The sequence below is a fragment of the Diabrotica virgifera genome, chromosome 3 (assembly GCF_917563875.1).
Source record: "Diabrotica virgifera virgifera chromosome 3, PGI_DIABVI_V3a".
Lineage (NCBI taxonomy): Eukaryota > Metazoa > Arthropoda > Insecta > Coleoptera > Chrysomelidae > Diabrotica > Diabrotica virgifera.
Genome location: NC_065445.1, coordinates 105,257,209 through 105,280,753, shown reverse-complemented (window position 1 = coordinate 105,280,753; position 23,545 = coordinate 105,257,209). Strand labels below are relative to the sequence as shown.

Here is a 23,545-nt window from a genome sequence, read left to right as displayed (position 1 = left end):
CTTTTTAAACTTTTTGAAAGCAAAATGTTATATTATATTCATATTTTACTAAAAGCGTTACATTTTTAGAAATTTACATTTTTTGTTTCGATTACGAGAATCTGATTTCTCGAATTATTTTTCTTAAAAAACACGGATTTTTAGCTGCTGAATAAATGGCATCGCCGCCAAGTTTGAATTTCGAGTTCTCCAGTTCCCCTCCTACCTTCCGCCAGATGCTGCTGCTGTCATTCATGTCATATAGGTTTTAGACATTTTAGTTTCATTAATGTAAATGAAAAAGCAGAGAAAAAGATTTTCTATCTGAAATTCGTGTTATTAAAACATTAAAATAAGTTCTAAAAGGTATTTGGCTGAGAAATGTACCAAGATAATAAGAATTCAATGACATAATTTTGTTTAACAATCAGGTAATATTAAAATAACGTAGTATTGCTCACACAATGAAGGGGGCATTAGGAAGCCATCTTGTTTAATTTTTAGTACTTATACTTGGATCCTTAATAATATTTAACATCTTTTATAATTTTTAGAATATAATATTTTATTAAATTATAAAAATTTTATTTTTATACTGTTACAGTTATATTTAAATTTCGTTGTTTTGTTTTATCTCTTTAATATGAATATTATATTTTGATGCCAAATAAACAAAACTAATAATCTTGTTATTGGATATTGTAGATCAGTCAAGTCCATCTGTGTATTGGGATTAAACAAATATTAGGCTTATCCTACATATTGTAGTGTAATTTTGGGTTTTATAAACCCAGACTTTTTATATTGGACAGTAAATATGACAGAAACCATAAAATCAAACAATAATCACCTTATGGGACTTCCCAACACAGTGTAAGTATTCCGATTTATTTCTTTTTATTGCTTGCTAAAAGTTTCATATTAGCCTATGGCTAGTCTAACTAAATTTTACTTTAAAAATTATATTCCTAATTTGTGTCTTTTTTTTTGTTTCTTGTGCATGATAAAAATATTAGCTACATTTTAAAAGTGAACATTTATAAATAAAATGTCAACCTGTGGCAGTGAATACCAGTATTTTTTGAAATTTCTTGTGTCTACTAATTGCACTTTTTTTAATGTCACCTATACCAGCGGTTCTCAGTCTTTTTGTGTCATGTACCACCAAATACTTTATTATTTTTGGTACCACCTAACTGAAATACATATCTAACTAGGTGATCTAATTAACTATAATAGTGGTGCTGATTTTGGCTGTTTTTGCGTTTTGTGTACCACCTCAAAAAATGAAATGTACCACCAGTGGTACATGTACCACAGATTGAGAACCGCTGACCTATACCATACCTGCCTAACTATTTTTTGTCTTTACCATTAACTTAGAATAGCTTCAACTAAAAACATTTTAGTCTGCTTTTAATTTCTTAGTAACATAGTAATTTTTTTAGTAATAAATTTTTCTGAAAGTATTAAAAGGAAGGTCCTAGTTCTGAACAAGTGTAGACAGTTTACGGATATGAAATTTATATTAATGAATTCTGGTCTCAGTCCCAACTTTTTTGGGTAAATAAAAAATACTTCATTTTAATTTAAGAATGTAGGCGCAAAATTTTGTTACAATACTTTTTAAATGCATTCATTTTTTTCGAATCCTAAGAAAACTAATAAGTATTTTTGAAAGACTTAAACACATAATGATTACATTATTACTGAGGGCTAAAAGTTCCTGAAAAGAAAACTTCTATAATGTTTCTTTTAATAAGTTACAGGGATGAAAAAGAAGAGAAAATTTAGTGGATTTAATACATTCTTCAAGTAACTGTAGATTTCATTTTTTTTAAGTACTGTAGTAACTTTTGCAGCTCCATGCTCTCACTTGACAAGTTGTTTTAAAACAATTTGTAATGGTAAAATTTAGTTTCTATTTTGTTGAGAATCTTCTAATATGTTATTAAAAACATTTTTCTTATCTGTTCATTAAACATCTTATATGAAACACAGTACAGTTTTGTAACCTACCAAATATTCATTGGGAAAATGATGAATATGGTTCAAGAGCAATTGGAAATATTACCAACAAAGTTGAATGTATTTCAGAAAGTTTTGCATTTTTAAATCTCTTTCAATTAAATAATGTTCCAAACTGTAATAGGGGTTTCTTAGATCTTATTTTTTCTAGTATAAATAATAACAAACTTAAAAATTGCTGATCAATCTTTATTAAAATGTGATAGCTATCATCCAACCTTGTCCTTTGACATTATTGGAAATATTATTTTAGACTCTCTTAGCTATGATTATTTCTCTTTTGACTTTAAAAATGCTAATTATATCCTTATTAATGAATATTTAGGTTCAGTCGACTGGGATAGGGTTATTGATGAGACAGATGTAAATAATTAGAGTTGATAAATTTTATGAATTGTTAGATTCCTGTATTAATCTACAGTAGAACGTCAATAATCCGGATTAATTGGAACCGGACCCCATCCGGATTATCAAATTATCCGGATTATCGAAATTACCTCAAAAAAGGCCAGTATACACATTAACCCTTAAACACCCAACCTTTTTTAGGTTCCATGTACGCCCAAGGGTGGGTAAAAAATGTCCACCTCGAAAATAGCTAATATATTTATTGAGAGTTGTTGCAAATGGATTAAACTTAAGGATCTTATGCTTAATAAACACAGAATCTTGTAAAATATTAATATAAGCAATTTACAAATCTTACAACAAAATTACAATGTACATCAAAATTAACATACCAGTAAAAGGCAGTAATTCAAATTTGTCCATTTTCTCCATATTCTTCCTTTCAGCCTCCTCATTGGCGGATAATTATGTCGATTATGTAATTATACGTCGATAATATATGGATTATGTTGCTACCAACGAGAAATTATATAGAAACCTTGAGTAACAAGTTTTACCAAGGGTGTACTTTTTATGCCAGCCCATATTTAACTTAGCTATTACTTTTATTTTCAAAAATATCGGTAGAAACAATTTAACATTCGATAAAAGGCTGTCTTTTTAACAATAAATAATTTTTGAAAAATTTTTAAACACGTAATAAATATGTTACAAGGGAATACGCATTAGGTGGACATTTTTTACCCACCCTTGGGCGTTTAAGGGTTAAAGTACAACAAACGTTTTAAAATTTTATGTTTTCTCTTGTACAGTAAAGTGTCTAGGAGGTGAAATTAATCAAAACATTTTTTACGTTTAAACACTGTATTGTAATTAATTTATAATAGCACCATGTGTACAGTAAAAACATCAGACACTATTTGGGCTTTTAAAAAATCTGTAAAATATTTTTGAACTGCGGTAGAGGTTCGTTTTTTGCAACTAAGTTCTTAATTTATTTTAAAAGAATCAGATATTTTTGCTAAATACAAATCCGGATTATTGACAGTCCGGATTTTTGACGTCCAGATTATCGACGTTCTACTGTATTTGTACCAAAAACTAGATGCAAAAACTCAAAATTTCCGAAATGGTACACTCCTCATTTAAAACATATATTATTTCAATAGAAGATTGCTCATGCAAAATACAAAATGACAGGATCTAAGAAGGATTATGATCTTTTTTCTAATTTGCGTCAAGAATTTAGGGATTGTTACAAAACATGTCATCAGATTCACCTAAATAATTTAAAAACTGCTATGTACGATAAAAAAGATTTTTGGAATTATGTAAATAATAAAAGAAAATGTTTTGATTTGCCAAACACAATGAAATATGAGCATATAACTTCCGATAATTCCCAAAATATAGCAAATTTCTCTTAATCTGAGAGTGCGTATGCTGCGGTGTTATATCTTCTCCACTTTATTATACGGAGTTGAGTCATGGACCATGAAGATGGGCAGCATTAAAAACATTGAAGCTTTTAAGATGTGGTGTTACCGTAGAATGCTCCGTGTATCTTGGGTGGACCAGGTGACGAATGCCGAAATTTTATGTCGGATCGGAAAAGGATGTGAAGTTGTACTTACTGTTAAAACAAGAAAGCTTGAATACTTTGGCCATGTTATGAGAGGTGACAAATACTCGCTGCTGAGACTGATCATCCAGGGTAAAATCAGGGGTAAGAGAAGTATCGGTAGGCGCAGAATATCTTGGTTAAGAAATCTGAGGGAATGGTTCGGCTGCAGTTCCATCGACCTATTTAGGGTAGCCGCCAGTAAAATAAGAATAGCTGTGATGATTTCCAACCTCCGATAGGAGACGGACTTTAAGAAGAAGAAGAAGAAGAAGCAAATTTCTTTAGTAAATTTTTTAATTCAACCTATGTTACTATTGTTTGTTTTTTAACCAAGAGGAGTGATTCAAATTTACTGCGCCATAATGCTTGTTTCTAATTGGTCCAACTGCAGGCAAGTTTACTCCACTGTTATTAAATTTTGACACTAATGATATTTATCAAATTTTGTTTGGCACTTCTGTCATTTTATAGGTTAATTAAGTATATCAGCGATTTTTTGTTTTTCTGCATTATTCCTTTAATTTTTAGATTTTTAGTCTACTTTTATATAAAAACAGTTGTTTTAGAACTCTTTAGCGATGTGTTAGTACAGTAGAACCTCAATTATCTGTCAGGGCACCAGACCAAGAGTATGACAGATAATCGAAGACAGTTAATAAAATTAAAAAAAAAAAAAATTCATAGTACAACTCTCAAATTTCATTTGTATGGTTTGTTTGACAAAATAAGAGTGATTTGTGTGTTTTACTGTTGCTTCACATTTTGTGACAGTTTTACTGTTGCTTCACATTTTGCGACGGCTGAATTTCTTAACAGATCATGCAATCTACTTTATTGGCTTCTTCTTGTTGAGAATACTACTCGATGAATTATTGCATATGCGATGAAGCTTCTCTATTAGATTATTTACGCAAATCTTTGTCAGTTACAATAGGTTCATAAACATAGCTACAGTCAAATTACAAGTCTGTGTCAGCTTCTGAATCTGTTTGGTCCACCTTTGTTGCCATTTCAACGATTTCTTTATCTGTCTTTAAATTTTTGCTTATGTAGTCAATATAACTTCTGTATGTACCCTGATGGTTAACAGAGGTGACGGTTAATGAAGAGACGGATAATCGAGGTTCCACTGTATAATATAATATGTATGGATTATCATCGAAAGGTGATATGATCAACGAAAAAAGAAGATGAATTTGGTGACTTTTCTAGTAACTTTCTTGGGTGTAAATCTGTCTTTTTAGTTTACTCCTCTTGGTTAAAAAATCAACTATAGTAATACAGATTATCTAGCTGTAAACTCTGATAATAGTCTTTGTGTTGAAATTTGTGATATTACTGTATAAGATGTATTTGAATTTATATCTAAGATTGATCTAAAAGCAAGTTCTGAACCTGATAATATATCCCCTCTGTTCATATTTAATTGTAGATTTATTCTGAGTTATATTCTACAAAAAATATTTAGTTTTTCATTGGGCTCAGGCTCGGGTGTCTTTCCAGAGATATGGAAGAGAAATTATATTACCCAGTCCATAAAGCTCGTAATAGAGAAGATATTGAAAACTACCGAGCTATATCTAAAATTTCAGTTTTTGCTAAATCTTTTGAAGGGATTGTAGCTGCAAAACTTGGTCCATTATTGAATCCTACTTTACTGCCCGACCAACATTTATTCCAGGACGTTCTACTACTACCAATCTTTTAGTTTTACAAGAATTTTTGTTGGATGCTCTTGAAGGGTATGACCAGGTTTATGTCATTTATACTGACTTTTTGAAGGCATTCGATAGAGTTAAATCATACTGTCCTAATCTCTAAACTTTATAATGCTGGTTTACATGGAAGATTATTGGCTGGATGGAGATCTATCTCACAGATAGAACTCAAGTTGTAAAAATTAACCAATTTTTGTCATCTACTATCAATGTAACCTCTGGTGTTCCACAGGGTGGACATTTATCTCATCTGCTTTTTAATTGTTTTGTAAATGATACAAAAAATTGTTTTTATCATAGTAATATTCTTCTCTATGCTGATGATCTAAAAATTTATAGTCATAAAAAATTCCAATGACTGTAGTTTATTACAGAATGATTTAAGTAGATTATTGGATTGGTGTAACTTAAATGCTTTGAATTTGAATATAAATAAATGTAAGGTAATGCGATTTTTTAGAAATAAACATCTGATTTCATTTGAATACCATATTGGACCAAATATTTTGGAGGTAATCACAACATTTAAGGATCTTGGGGTAATTTTTGACCCTACAGTAAGCTTCAGGAACCACTTTTTTATGTATCTAATAGATCCATGAAACTTTTAGGTTTCATGAAACATAGTCTCTCTGAATTTGATAATATTTATTGTCTCAAAAATATCTATTCTTTTTCTCATGATCATCTTTCAGTGCGTCACAGTTTTTCGATTTCTCTCTAACGCATTAAATTGTATGTGACAGAAAAAAAGGCACGTCTGTGAATAATTTGGTAATTATTCTAGTTTAGTGATTATTCTAGTTGTCGATAGATGGCGCCATAATCAAAAAAGAATTATTTATTAAATAAAATAATACTATTATCAATATAATCTGTACAATTTATAAGACTATACAAATGAAAGAAAATACCATTTTATAAATGCAATAGACACAATTGATTTGGTTTTATTCCAAATTGAAAATAAAATTTGACAACTGTCAGATTTAACTAAAATGTCACGTTAGAATAAATGTCATAAATGTGTATTATCACGGACTTACCTTTTTTTCTATAATTTGTGACGCACTGAAAAATGTTCATGAAAAGGAGAATACTGTTCCCTTATTAGATCAGTTTTGGAATATGGTAGCAATATTTGGTCTACGCATTATAACTGCTACGCATATGGGTAATATGACCAATCATATTACCCGTATGCACGCCAATGGCGAATATAAAATTCTTAATGGTATGTCAAAAAATGTGCAATAAATACATCTTAAAACCCATCAAATTCCATTTGCATATCTCAACCGGTTTTAAAGCAATAAATAAGACGTCAGTTTGTAAGAAAAAATTTAACGTCCCATAATATATCAGAAACGAAGCATTTGCGAATATACGATTATAAAGCAAACTGTCATTATTTTTTAATGCAGAATTACCTCTTAAAGTTTGTTGCACTTATTTAGAAACACCCTGTGCTGATGAGGAACATGGCTAGTTGTTACAGTAAAGTCTATTCGGTAGACTTACACCGGTCATGGATTAAGAAAGAAATGAACGAATTTACTGGTCCGCTGTAGTTTAACTATTTACACATGGGCGCAGTAATTTTTTATTTGAGGAGGTTCTTATATAAATCAAATAATTTTAAATTTTAGGTGTTTGTATAGCCTCAGAAGCCTAAACGACATAATTTCGTGATTCTTTATAACAGTTCATTATTTTGGAGAAGGAAGCTTGCCGAGTACTTATTAATTAGGTATATTTACTGGGAGACATAATTCATATGCAACGCTTCGTGACGACCATTTTATTAGACTACTTCAACTGTCAATATTGCCAACCTGATTTACATATACTTGGGGATCAGGATAGCTAACATTTCAATACCCCCTCTCAATTTATACAACATTTACATAAATAGTAAATTTGGATGAATTGTCGACTAAACAACAATCTTGACTCTAACCAAGTCTTGACAATAATTGAACAAAATGAAATCATAAAAACATACTTATACATCCTACATTACTCAGGTTACAACTCATACCTATATAGAAAAATATTCAAAAAATAACTTTCATTAACTCAAAAAATATTAACATGAGAATATGATAAAAAAATAAAAAAAGCAAATAGATAATTCACATGAGTTGTGCCTAAAGTATAAAAGTACTAATCTATAAAAACTTTCAACATTCTTGAATTTTGATCAAAGTTCTGAGACATGAGAATATTTCATTTGAAGGAGCTTTAGTGAAAATATCAGCACAGTTTGATTTTGTATTTATGTACTGTAAAGTAATTACATTGTTTTCAATTAAATTTCAAATGAAATGATATTTTGTGTCTATATGCTTAGACCTTTTACCTTTAAATGAATTTGTTGCAATACATATAGCTCCCTGGTTATCTATATATAATATACTACCAGTTATTTTCTCGTTCAATAATTCTTCTGCTAAGTTTTTTGTGAACAATAACTCACAACATGTAACAGTTGATGAAATATATTCGGCCTCAGTACTGCTCAATGAAACAGTGCTCTGTTTCCTTGAATACCATGAAACTGGATTGTCTAGAAAATATACTATACCTCCTGACATGCTTTTTCTATCATTTACATTTGCTGCCCAATCTGAGTCTGAATATGCAAATATTAAAGGTTTTCTTTTTATATTTTTACTGTATATAAGACAGAAATTAATTGTATTTTTTAAATATCTAATAATACGTTTAGCAGCTTTCCATAATATATCATCAGGACAATCGAGAAATTGACTCAAATAAGAGATTGAAAACATTATGTCAGGGCGACTACCCACTGCAATATACATTAAGCTTCCAATTAATTGCCTATAAGGCACATTGACAGAGATTTGATTATTAGCATTAGTTTTGTCAACCTGAAAACCTGTTTCCATTGGTGTTTTGCTAACATTGCAATTCGTCATATTAAATTTCTCAATTATCTTATTGATTAAGGGTTTTTGAGAAATATACATTTTTACATCATTTTTATTTACAGAATATTCAAAATCAATACCCAAAAAGTTGTTTACACAACCAAGATTTTTTGCGTTAAACTCACTTTTTAAACTTTCAATAATTTTTTGAATCGAATCGCTATCTTCACCGCACAATAGGATATCATCGACCCATATACACATACACACATTTTTCTTTGTATAAACGCAACAGTCACTTTCCGCACTTTTAAAACCAATTTTGATTGCCCATTTGTTGAATCGTTGGTTCCAGCATTTGGGTGATTCTTTTAGTCCATATAAAGCCTTTTGTAGTTTGAGAACTTTGCTTTGTCGTTTATAACCCTTAGGACAATGAATATAAACATCATGTTGTAGCACTCCGTTGATGAACGCTGAAGGAATGTCTAATTGGTATACCTTCCAGTCGTTATTGAGAGCCAGTGATAATAAAATTCTTACACTTGCCATCTTAGCTACCGGTGAATATATATCTAAAAACACTTCTTCTTCATAACCCTTGGCGACTAAGCGAGCTTTTTTCGTGCCATCACTTTTTGTTTTAAATACCCATTTTGTATTTATGATTTGTTGATCATGAGGTATTTTTGTGGCTTCACTCCACGTGTTCATTTTTTCAAGACATTCTAGTTCTGTTTCTATTGCCTGCTTCCATTCATCCTCCTCTACTGCTTCTTCATAAGTTACTGGTGTTGATGTAACTAAGCAATATGCATAATAAAGTTCATAGTCTTTGAACTTCGAAGGTTGTTTTATTTCTCTATTGGAGGAAGTAATTTTGGTATTTTGTAAATTTACTGGTTCTTCATCTTGTGAATTAATTTCAGTAGTGTTTCTTAATGTTTGGACTGTACTTTCTTCATAATTTGTTTCAAATGTTTCCAATTCATTTTGGCTTGGTAAAATTTCCTCAACATTTTGATTATTCGACGATATTTCTGGAGAATATTTATACTGTGTTTCATCGAAAACAACATCTCTTGAAATTTTGATTTGCTTGGTCAGTGGATTCCAAATTCTATAACCAGCACCACTGTATCCAACCATTACACCTTTACTTGCTCTTGGTTCTAATTTACTTTGCTTTGGTAGGTTGTAGTACCATACTTTTGAACCAAAAATTCTAAGTTTAGACAAGTCAAGTCTGCCTAAGTATATTTCTGCTGGTACTTGTAATTCAATTGCTCGTGATGGAGTTCGATTAAGCTGATAAACAGCTGTTCTAACTGCTTCTCCCCACAAACTCTTTGGAAGATTTGTTTCTACAAACATTGCTCTTACTTTATCTAAAATAGTACGATTAAATCGTTCAGCTATACTATTCTGCTGAGGTGTGTACCCTGCAGTAAATTCTTGTACTATACCATGTTGTATACAATAGTTTTTAAAATATTTAGAAGACATCTCTCCACCTTTATCCATTCTTATTCTAGATACTCTCCTGCCTTCTGCAGCTAATTTTTCAATATGATTAATAAGATGTGATTCGCTTTCGCTTTTTCTTGTCATTAAATATACAACACTAAAATGTGAGAAATCATCAATAATTGATAAGTAATACTTTTCACCAGAAAATGTGGGATCTTTGGATGGTCCCCAAGTATCAACATGTAAAAGTTCCCCAACTCTAGAGGATTTTTTGTATATAACTTCTTTAAAAGGTTGCCTTGTGGCTTTTCCTTGTTGACACGAGTCACATAGTTTATCTGAATAGGGAAGTCCCAACAATTGTAGTCCCCTTCTATTTACGTGTCCTAAACGTAAATGCCATAAGTCTTTATCGCTATGCTTTGCTACTAAACTAGATTGAAAATTATTTAATTGAAAATTTGCAGCAAATAAGTTACTCTTATGTTTATAGCAAATAAGTTTAAAGTTCTTTTTTCTTATTTCAGCCTTATTTTCTTTAAATACTACTGTGAAACCTAAACTGTTTAGTTTACTGACTGATAATAAATTATATTCTAGTTCATTTAAAATGAGAACATCAATGTTAATAGGAGTTTCATTGTAATAAACTTTTAATTTACCTTTTGTACGAGCCGTCATCACTCTTCCATCTGCTATTTTAATGCCAACAGGCTCAATTTCAATAATATTACTTATAAATTGTTTATATTTATTGCTGCACATATTCTGTGATGCTCCAGAATCTATTATAAACGAAATTTGGCTGTCATCATTCTTGAGATTTTCAGCTGGTAGGGCTGTGATAAAACTTACTTCGTCTTCGGCTACATGTATATTCTGTTTACCTTGTGTATCATTATTGGCTCTTCTGCCACGGGAATAGTTATTTCCTCGAAAAAATCTACCTCGATTATTGTTTTTTCTGAAACAATTGGACACTAGATGGCCTTCAAGTCCACAAAATGAGCATCGGGGTTTTTTATTGTATTGCTTCGTATAAAAAGAGGATTCTTCACTTTCTTGTACATTATTTTTCAGCTTCAATTCTGCATCTAATAATTTTGCTTTAACGAAATCAACAGATAGTTTATCATTTGAAGTTTCTAGGACAGTAATAACGGTGTCAAACGTATCTGTCATTGTCAACAAAAGGTGACATACCTTGTCATCTTCTTCGATTGTAGTTCCAGTCGATTCAAGCTCTCGGATTAAAGAATCGAATTCAACGAAAAATTTTTGTAAATCGATACCTTGTTTATATTTCAACGTTAACAACTTTTTCCGCACATATAAACGAGAAAGAATACTTTTTCTTTCAAACACTTTTTCTAAACTTTTTATCATTTCGAATGCTGAGTCACAGTCACGAATATATTCTAAATGTTCATCTGTAATGCATGTGACAATGATCGATCTTGCTGTTGCATCATGCTTTTTATGTTGATTTTGCTCGTCTCTTGATAATTGTGTGAATTGCGTTGCAGTTACTTCAGTGGTAATAAAATCTTTAACACCTTTGGCATCTAGAAGATTGCCTAATCTAAATTTCCATGACGAAAAGTTCGTAGATGTTAATTGCGGATACAAACTCACGGTTGAATTCGCGCCATTTAAACCTTGGACTGCCATTTTTTTGCGGTCACTCACAACACTGCCGGTCGGTATAAACAGCAACACTAAAAAACTTTACTTCTTATTGAATGTACTCTTGGCATGTAAAACTGGAGTCCATAACCTTTTGGAGAAGGAAGCTTGCCGAGTACTTATTAATTAGGTATATTTACTGGGAGACATAATTCATATGCAACGCTTCGTGACGACCATTTTATTAGACTACTTCAACTGTCAATATTGCCAACCTGATTTACATATACTTGGGGATCAGGATAGCTAACATTTCAATAGAGCCGTAGGCCCGTGTTCCGTAGCCAAAAATCAGTATACCTAATATTAATTGTTGCATGAATATCAATATAATAAAAATAAAACAAATTATAACTTATAAAAGGTAGAAGGCTAAACGTTGCTGTATTGTTGATGTTTTAATTTAATCTCTAAAATGGTTTTCTATAAAGTCACAATCAATTTAAGTGATATATTGACGTTGGATGTTTTTAAATTAAAGTCAATTGACGCGTGTAAAAAGCGTTTATATGACATTGTAAACTAATTTGAGCTTGTTTTATTCTTTTATCAGATCGCATGTTTTCTATGTTAGTCATGTATATTTTATAGTTTATATGTATAATGGGGTATTTTTCCCGTAAATAAAAATTATTAAAAACAATATTATAATATTACGTATGTACCTACAATATCTACAAATAGTTTCGATTTCAAACAAATCACGCCTTGAAAAGGATCCGGAAATCCTACAGCAGGGCATTATGTAAACATCAAATATTTAAGTAAAATGCTAAATATTATTAAGTCAATATACGTACCAATTTTTTTTACTAAAATGATTTAGTCGTTATTGTTCACACTATCATCGCCATCGCTGTCATCATCATCGCTGTCGTCACCGTTAATTGTTATTATGATTGGGCTTATTTCGTTAATTTTATTTTCACGAATCCACCAATCCTCAATTAATTTTTCGCACTTGTATATACAGTTCCGCCATACTTCTGGAGTTGCAATTGAAAGTGCTTCTCGCCAAGTTTCCCAAACCGCTTCGTCTGTATACCCATTAGGCCCAATATGGTTGTCGTAATATTATTTTGCTATTCCCCATATATATTCGATGGGATTAAACTGGCAGTGGTATGGTGGAAGACGTAAAACTTGATGCCCGTAACTTTCAGTAACCTGATCCACCACAAAGATTTTTGGTTTTGCATGTTCTTTTGCCAAACGTAACAACTCAGACTTTAATATATGCTGTGGAATAGATATGCGTTCATTTGTTAGCCATTCTTTAATCTTATCTACATTCCACGAATTTGTTGGACTTTTGTTTAGTATTTCTGAATGATAAGGCGCATTGTCTAAAATAATTACGCTGGGCTCACTTAATCCGGGAAGAAGTTTTTCACGCAACCATTTCACAAACATTTCCGTGTTCATATTGTCACGATAGTCACTGTTTTTTGATGTAGACGAAAATATTAAATCAGCACCTTCTATAAAGCCTGTCTTCCCTCCCGCGTGCAGAATTATATGTTGCTTCCCTTCTCCACTAGCATGCTTGATCGATTTTATGTTGTCATCTTGCCATGTTCTCTTGGTAGCACCCTTAGAAAATATCCATGTTTCGTCTAAATATACAAAAGTTGATCCTTCTTCTTTAAATATGTTATATTTATTTTCTCAGAAACTCAATTCTCTTGTGTACAACAGAACTTCTTTCACAAAGCGCTTTTCTGTTATCCTCTTTTTTAAATTTGAATCCTATGTTATGTAGGACTTGCCATAAACTTGTTCTGCCGATGTCACCAAATTTCCTCTCTTTTAACTTAAGTAAAATTGTACCTAAAGTCACATGTTCCTTATTTGCACGCATTTGATATATGATATTACGAATTTGAAATTTTCGTCCTTCTAACATATTGTTCGTTTTTAATAACAGGCGAGTATGGTGGTGATCGTTTTCCGGCACTTCACTATTCTCGTTTTTAATTGTAGATCTTAATTTTGATTCGCTAATTTCTAAAGCATCGCACACGCGTTGTTGTACAGACGTTACCGATTTTAAAGGACCACCATTGTTTTTTTCCGCAATAAAGTACTTATGTAGGTTACAAATTATGAGTATCTACATCTAAAACACGTCTTGGCATTTTCGGTTAAACAGCACGAACAGATTCTCACAAAATTAACAATATAAGGCGTTACCAATTCGACAGAATAAATTCAACTGGAAGATAACAAATGTCCTTATAGTTTCTTATAGCATTCCTGATTTGTTTGTCGACCCATTTAGTTAAATTACCTATTAAAATTGCATTAGTTTGTCATACTTTCTCTAATTTGGTTTTGCACCTATTTGGGTAATTAAGTACTTTCACTTGAATAATTAAAATGCCAAGACAGTACCGTAATTAAAATACCTAGATCAAAAAATGAGCTTTATTTTGATACTATACAGTATGGTGCAAATGAAAGGAATAAATTCGTTATTTCGTAAACCGGCGACTTTAAGGAAAAATCCTGAAACAGGTCGATTTTTATTTTTAAATTATGATATTTTGCCATAAATGTCATACTAGTAACGTCATCCATATGGGCGTGATGAAGTAATCGATGATTTTTTTAAATGAGAATAGGGGTCGTGTGCTAGCTCATTTGGATCATTCAATTCTCTATTTATTAATATAAACATTTACATAATTGTTTATACAGGGCGCCCAAAAAATTTTTTTAATTTAAATTATTTGACAAAAAAAGAAGAATCTATATAATTTATTTAATTTAAAATACATTTTATTGCTGTTAGAAATCAGTAAAAAAATGTTTATATCACAAATAAACATTGTTTTTCGCTTAAATTAAATGTTCAAACTTCCTAAGAAACAGGTGGCTGGCGGGAGCTGGCTTGAACATTGAATTTAATCGAAAAGCAATGTTTATTTTTGAAATAAACATTTTTTCTGTTTCTGGGCAACAGTAAAATGTATTTTGAATTAAATAAACTACATACATTCTTCTTTTTTGTCAAATAATTTCATTAAAAATTTTTTTGCACGCCCTGTACAAATAATTGTGTAAATGTTTATATGACTAAATAGTGAATTTAATGACCTTTCAAATGAGCTAGCACTCGACCCCTATTCTCATTTAAAAAAATCATCGATTACGTCATCACCCCCAGATGGATGACGACACTAGTATGATATATATGCCAAAATATCATATGTTGAATGGGTTTATTGACAGATTTTAAAACACAATGTAGGTATACCCCCAAAATATATTTTATTACTATTCCTTTCTTTTATCTGTTTCAATAGTTTATTAATGTTTCTTCACTGCTTATATCAATAATACATAGTCTCAATTTACAATAAATTACTTTCAACTGAATTTTAATCCCTTCCTTTCTTTTCTTTTCTACTCTAATTCTCACCCTTTAATTTATATCTCAATTTCATGTACCTACATTGTTGTCTATCAATTCACATTTATTACTGTTATTACTATATGACTGCTAATATACCCTTTTAGCTACAATTTTTAAGCTTTCCGATTTTTCATTCTTTTTACGACCACTACTCCTCTCATTAAAACATCAAGGAGTATTGACTTAAACAATTTAGGTTACAGCTGCACGTCCACATCTAACATACATATTAGATATCGACCCGTTTTGATCCAAACGTTGTTAGTCTTACACTAACACATACACTAATAAATAGAAGTCTTTAATAAATATAAATAAAAACAAAAATCTTTTAATAAATAGAAATAAAAATCTTTAAAACCGGTACAGATTTGTTGGTTGTCTTTCACCAACTATCTCTTCACCCTCAAAAATTCCCAAATTCCATAAACTTGTTTACCTTTGCAACATTCTCCGTCTATTCCACCATATCCCGTTAGCATAACTTAAGCAGATATATCATGTTAATGAATACTGAGGTAGTACCTCCTTGTAACCGAATCATTTAGTTACTTGTAACCGTTGACCTGAAGATGCTCTGCATAGTTTAGAGAGCGAAACCGGTCGTCGGAAGTTACAATAAATGATTGAGAGTACGTCTGTCTTTTACTTCATTCAAAATATCATAATTTAAAAACAAATCGACCTGTTTCGGGATTTTCCCTAATGTCATCGGTTTACGAAATAAAGAATTTATTCCTTTCATTTGCACCATACTGTATATACGAGTAGTTGCAAAATTTACTGAATGCATTAACATTATTTAGTGGTGGCCGCATATCGAAATAACTACTCTGTGATAGACCACATAACGAATTAGTTACTCTGCGGTAGACCGCATATTGGATGGTAGACCGCATATCGAATCGGCACTAATCTATATATTTTTTCGTATTTAAAATATTACTTGCGGGTAAATCCTAATTGTTCTTTTAGTCAAGGAAGTCTCTTCGCATCTGCTCGGGAAAATGTTCTAGTCAGGTGTTTTGCATAATCTTACTCCTAAGTTAGTATTAAGTTTTTGCTAAGAAAGGTATTTCTAACAAGGGTGCATTGTATTTTATTATTTATCTTATTATTTTTCCTTAAATTATCCTGTTTATTAAATTTTAATCAAAAAATTACTAAAAATTCAATAATTAAATAGATATTGGCCCTCTACGCACCCGAGGTCTACGCTTATGTTACTGGTATACCTAAAATATTACAATCGACCTGCCGATTCGTTTGTTTCTTTATTAATCCGTGACCGGTGTATCCCTACCGAATAGAGAGTACCTAACTTTTGTATTATCCAACAAAATCTAATGAATCAAAAAACAGAATGTTAAGAAAACCTGAGTCTATAGTTGGATTTTAATTTCAGTATTTTACAAATGCTACCACAGGGTGTTGCGAACTTTGAGAAAAAAATCACAATTTGATTCGTACACCCTATATACAATGAAAATTTACCTGCTTAGCAACAATATTATTACAGCGATATTGTTAAAGAATAAGGCTACAACTTATTAAAAAAATTACTTAAATCGGACAACTGGTTTAGGAGGTACGAGACATCAAATATGACCCATTTTTTGGGGTTCCCGTTTTGTCTGATGCATAGTGTAATAATATAATTATAATTATAAGAGCAAGCAGAAGCACCATTACACTAACATACAGATTTTTTGGTTGCCTTTGACATTGACAGAGCAAACAAAAAGTTAACATTTGCCCTTTTAGTACCAAGCCACAGAAATACTGCATCATTTTATTTATAATTGTTATGTTTCTACTTGTATTTTTTATAAAATACTATATTATACTAAAACAATTTTTTGGTATTTTAGGGATTATGACAATAAGGTGGATGACTTGGGATGGAAAGCAAAACTTAAAATTCCCCCAAAGGATCGGAGAATTCAAACAAGTGTAAGTATTTTGATTTATGTATTATAGGGGTCAAATTATGGAATAAATTCATTTTCTCTAGAATGGGCAATTTTGGGGATAAATTTTGAAACAGGTTGATTTTTATTTTTAATTATTATTTTTTGACATATATAATTGAGGCGTTCAGAGCAACAGTAGCCTAAGCAACAAATTGAGCATTTTTAAAGTCCATTCATTTACAGATTCCCAACTGTAAACAAACGCGCATGGAAGCTAAAGAGGGTGGTCCTGAAGTGTATCTTAAAAACCAACACACTACCTACAATTTGAATTTGCAGACTGACCAGTTTGGACCTGTAAAATGAGAATCCGCCTCGTTTAGGGCAATCAATTACATTTAACAGCCTCTTGATGAATCAGACGGCGAATAGTAACACATGCGTTTGTTTATAGTTGGGTTTAGATTAATATAGGTATTAATAAAAGCAGCAACATTAAATCTTTGGATTAACAAGGGTCTACACAACCTGCCTCTATATTTGGCAAAATGGCACTACATAATTTGTAACGTCATTCCATAAGCATAATGGAAATACGAATGCAAAGATTGAATTTATCTCAAAACTTCGTTTTTGGGTTTGGGCCACTGTTGCTCTGAGCGCCTCAATTATACTTTATCATGACACTTTATCGTGACATTATCCATGTGGGTGTGATGATGTAATGGATGATTTTTTTCAAGTGGAAATAGGTGTCGTGTGGTAGCTCATTTAAAAGGTTGTTCAATTCCCTATTCAGTAATATAAACATTGACATCATTATTTATACAGGGTGACCAAAAAAATAATTTTTGAATTAAATTTGAAAACTAATTCAACGAGGTGCAGGAAAGAACAATTAGATCTAGAAATTTAATAATTGACAATGCAAAGGAGTCAAATAAGGATGATCTCTAAGGAAGGATTGAGGATGACAGGAAAGTGGTCCAAGAGGTGTTTGAAATTATGAGTATTGGTGAAGATGGGTGAGACAAAGTGGAAAATGTTTTTAGATCAAGTGCAAAAAAAACGATCCTGGATTAAAAATGATCTGTACTGATCAACTTTTTGTGAAAATAGTGTGAATGCTAAGAAAAAGTTAGTTAGTATGGTAGAACTAGACCCAAACCCAGACATCCAAAGTGAAAGTTATCCTCCAACACCAAATTGTTCTAAATGGTCCACATAATGTTCAGAAAAAGTCACACCATTTTAAGCGTCGGGTTTGGGGGGTAGGTGGGGGAAATCAGTAAATTCATATTTTTTATGTTTTTCGTCAATATTTCTAAAACTATGCGGTTTCGCATGAACAACCTTCTATACAAAAATGTTCTACATTAAATTTGAAATAAAAAAAGCCCTTGCATAATCCTTCTAAAATGAACGGTTCCAAAGTTGAGGAGGTAGTATTTATAGTATAATTGGTCCAAAAAAAAGGCCTAACCCAGACATGCAAAGTAAAAGTTTTCCTCCAACACCAAATTGTTTTTTTACGTTCTTCGTCAGTATTTCTAAAACTATGCTTTAGCGTAAACAATGTTTTATACAAAAATGTTCTACATAAAACTTAAAACAAAAAACGTCCTATACATAATTGTTATAAAATCAACGGTTCCAGAGTTACGAAAAGTAGAGGTTTCGATACTTTTTATATTTTTTGGGCAATTTATAATATTATTACTGATGAAAGAAATTTTCTTTAACAGGATTGTGTTTTGTAAATAAAATTTGCTATTTCAGTGGCCGATGGTATGTTAGTGATAAGCCCTTGAAGATATGTCAACCTCACCACCCAAAATCATCATCAATTGTACAAAATATATAAAAAGTATCGAAAACCTCCACTTTTCACCCTCCGTAACTCTGGAACCATTGATTTTATAACAATTATGTATACAACCTTTTTTGTTTTAAATTGTATGTATGGTCCTTTTCATGGGCATTTTTCAGTGTGTCACAAATGATAGATAAAAAGATAAGTCTGTGATAATATACATTTTTCTATTCTCATACTATAATATATCAATTATGATGTCACTACCTGTATCATAATGAAAACTGAAAGCCACATCGAACAGTTGTTTATATTATGTAAGTACTTTGGAACAAGTTTTGTGGTGGGCAGTGTATATATACCACCTGGATCATCTGATGATCAATACAGTGATCACTGTCTGGCTGTTGAAGAAATCTGCGCTACATATCGTGGTACAAAGCTTTACATAATATATTTGGTGACTTTAATCTGCCTAGTGTACAGAGTTCAAGTGAACTGTTCTTTGAGTTCTCCAGCTCTTTATCTAGCACAAACATATGGTTTTTATAATATGTTCCAAATGATTAATACACCAAATAGCAGAAATGTATTTCTAGATTTTCTTTTTACCAATGATGATTCAATGGAATGTTGTAAGTCTTTAGATCCACTTTTTTGTGACTCTATTCACCACACCTCTTATACCTGTGATTTTAGAATAGGAAAAAATGAAATGTTAGATTCACTTAAAGTATAGGAATTTTATTTTGATTTTAAGAATGGCAATTATCAGGGTCTAAATGATTACTCTCATCTTCAGTAAACTCACAAATTTCATTTGCACACCTCAACCGATTTTAGAGCAATAAATAAATTGTTAGATTGTAAGAAAAAATTTAACACCCCGTATCTCGGAAACAAAATGAAAATCAAATAACAACATATGAGTTATTTTTAATTAATATTACGTATATTATAGTCTTAAAGTTTTACTCACCCTGTATACGTCAAAAAATCATAATTTAAAAACAAAAATCGACTTGTTTCGGGATTTATTTCCAAAATCATCCATTTTGGAGAAAATGAATTTATTCCATAATTTTGCCCCTCTGTATAATATACAGTAAACGCCAACGTACTAGACACATGGGTAGGTATTGTCGAAGCGAAGATCGGTGGAATATGCGCATTTTATCAATGAAATTCGATATTTTTAACATATTCCAGAAGCCGCTATAGATAAAATGTTTTAACGACATATTAATCATTCATAATTACTCAACGGATATTAGTACAGTTAAAATAATTAAGACGATAACCGGACAACATTGATTTAATGAGTAAAATTTAGTTTTTTTTTTTATTTTAATGACAAAAAAAGCAAGCCCATTAGCAGAACCCAATTAAAAATTATTTTGCACATCATATTTGAAATATTATTTGGTTGAAAAATCTCATTTTTGTTGGCAAAAAAAATATATTAATTTGTTTGGACTAAATTAACGTTGTGCTTATCTTAAAAAGGATATGTTAGTATCAACATTCGCACAGTGTTGCCAAACTGAATTTTGTTATTTTGGGTGTAAATTTTTTCCACGGATCTCCGAGGGTACTATACCTAATTGCTATGCTTATATGCTAATCCGGTCCGTTCTCAGATGTGACTTTCATGTCTGTCATCTTACTGTCAAGAGACTATTCAAAATAATAATTTTTTGAAATAAAAAATATGTTAGTTAATATTATTATTACTATGTTTTAAAATATCTTTATTCAAATATTCAAAGACCAAGAATATTATAATACTTTAAAACTTTTACAACTTTAACAAAATGACAACTATAAACGTCAAAATTAGATCAGCTCTATTTAATACAATTTGTCAACTTTCTATGCTAATATTCAGTTTCTATAAATTTCCTGAAGTTCTAAACGTCACTAGATATAAAAATAAACATTGCAACAAGTGAAGGGTCCAGGACTGTAATAGCTCAATGTTCCTATGTGTCTAGTATTGTGGCCCTTACTGTAAAACTTGAAAAAGTATTTATTATGATGACATGAGATTCCCCTTCATTTTTTATAAATGATAAATCTTTCTGATAAATTTTTAAAATATAAATAAACTTACAATATTATAAATACCAATGCTTTAACCAAGTATTTTTTTTAGGATGTAACTGATACACGTGGCAATGAATTTGAAGAATTTTGTTTAAAAAGAGAACTACTTATGGGAATTTTCGAAAAAGGCTGGGAGAAACCATCCCCTATACAGGAAGCCTCTATCCCTATAGCACTGTCTGGAAAAGATGTACTTGCTAGAGCAAAAAATGGAACAGGTATATTAATCATTTTTTTATATTTTGATTAACAAATTACTGTCACACATTCATGGAACATTTATTTTTGTTCTACACTAACTGACTTCATAGGTAATAAAGAGTATGAATTATAGAAACTTTCAGGTGATATTTGTGTGCATCCATTATGTCTATTAAGACACTTGTCCCATCAAAGCTACGTGAAGCAATGCAATGGCGACTCAATGTTGTCACAATGTATCTTTGTTGTTTAACTTATGGTTTATTATACACTATACACACACCAACCAACTGGCAAAGAGACGATCAAGCTACGTGTCGGTATCTTGTTGCTGAGCAACTTTAAAATGAATACAACAGACAGAAACAAATAATGAAAAGGGGAATCATCAAATAATGAAAAGCGGAATGTAGTAGAGATGTAGAAAACACTTTGCTTTGATGAGAGAACTCCATGCCACCTGTTATCGTGTCGCCAGCACATCGCTGTTGCTCAGCTTGCTAGGACAAGGCCTTAACATATATGTACAGAAAAGGAAAAAATATTGGCAAGGCTCGCAACATGGTATAAAGAATACACAAAATATATGAGATGATGTAATGCAATCGCAGACACGTGTTTCTGACTCGTTACTCATCATCAGTACGATATAGCCAAGTTAGAGAAAGGTGGAATTTTCCTCTCTTCATCGCTTTCGTGGTCTTCCTCTCTTTTATAATCTGGTACTCTCCATGGTATTTTCTTGACCACTCTGTCATCGTTCATTCTTTCTAAATGGAGCAGCCACTGCAACCTTCTTGATTTTATTACTCTATCTATGTGTGGTTCTTTGTAAATATTATAAATTTCCTCATTTGTCCTTCTTATATAATCCTTCCTCTGTTCTCTTCCCTCCTAATATTCTTCTGAGTATTTTCCTTTCCCATCTTTTTACTGTTTCTTTTGTTGTTTGGTTGAGTATCCATGTCTCACATCCATATATCACTGTTGGCACAATTAAGCCCACCCCTACCCTTAGTAATATAGCACCACCCAACCTACGCCGCGAACATGCATTGGTTAAAGAATATAACAAAATAATGGACAGTCGCCAGCTTCTAGTCCACAACGACATCCCCGATATTCTTGGAAACCGTCTCCGATCCAGGTTACCCCCTCTACAATCTGCTCAAGCGCTGCAGCAATCCAACTTTGACTTAAATACCCGATGGAGAGAAGATTGGGAAAGTAGGACAGATCCACATTACCATAGTCTACCGGACATCATAGGGAAACCTGGCGAATTTGAACGTCCCCGTAAGATTTGGGCAGCCCTTAATCGAATTCGAACAAACTGTGGAAGATGCGCCGACTCCCTCCACAGATGGGGTAAACTCCCCTCGCCTTCTTGTGACTGCGGCGCTGCAAGACAGACGATCAGTCACATTGTTCAGGACTGCCCACGCAGAGCATACACAGGCGACCGTATAGACTTTGTAATGGCAACCGAAGGGTCAATCGAATATATAAAAAAATTGGACATCTGTTTGTGATGCATTGTATAATGCATAAATCTAAATATGTTCTGTGATATACTTAAGCCATACGCTAAATAAATAAACTGTTGGTCTTATTATAGTCTTATAAATCCTGAATTTCGTATTCCATGACAGCTGCTTTGATTTTAGTAAATAATTCATGGATCCCGCAGATCGATTGGCTTTACTCAATCTGGCATCAATTTCTTTCATTTCTTCACACTTGTTTGTTATCCTTGATCCTAGATATACAAATTTGTCTATTTCCTCAAACTCAAACTCTCCTAATTGTGTTTTTATCTTTAACTTTGACCCATTCCCCCCTTTCTCTTCCTACTTTCATAACCTTGCTTTTCTTATGATTTATTTGTAGACCCAGCTTATACGCTTCATTTACTAATCTTTCTGTTATCTCTTTTAGTATCTTTTCACTTGTCGCTATAATTGCCACATCATCTGCATATCCCAATAATTGACGACTCTTGTACAATATGTGCCCATTTCTATTTAAGTTGCTATTCCTAATGATTTTTTCTAGTATCATGTTAAATATTAGCGTTGATAGCGGGCCTCCTTGCCTAAGCCCTTATCTGACTGCAAAATCTCTGAGGTTCCTTCTTTTACTCTTATGTTGTAGGTCGTATGCTTCAATGTCATCGTCACTAGTTTCTTTAGTTTCGTAGGTATTTCAAATTCTTCCATAACTTCCACAATTTTTTCTCTCTTGACAGAGTCATATGCCTTTTTAAAATCTATGAATAATACTATTGCCGGGATTTTGTATTCATAGCAGCTAGTAAATACCTCTTTCATTATGAATATCTGAT

General features: G+C 31.7%; 1 protein-coding gene across 2 annotated transcripts in view; it reads left to right on the top strand.

The window, feature by feature from the left end:
* Nucleotides 1–211: 211 nt before the first annotated feature.
* LOC114343399 (ATP-dependent RNA helicase me31b) overlaps nucleotides 212–23,545 on the top strand; it is a 51,021-nt gene continuing 27,687 nt past the window's right edge. Inside the window, exons 1-4 of one of the 2 annotated variants that reach the window (XM_028294216.2) lie at nucleotides 212–345; nucleotides 685–852; nucleotides 17,040–17,121; nucleotides 21,050–21,218. In XM_028294216.2, the coding sequence (XP_028150017.1) occupies nucleotides 797–852; nucleotides 17,040–17,121; nucleotides 21,050–21,218 (307 nt within the window). In that variant the 5' untranslated portion in view covers nucleotides 212–345; nucleotides 685–796. Of the gene's footprint in view, nucleotides 411–684; nucleotides 853–17,039; nucleotides 17,122–21,049; nucleotides 21,219–23,545 lie in introns of both variants that reach the window. The other variant, XM_028294215.2, reaches the window with a different exon arrangement.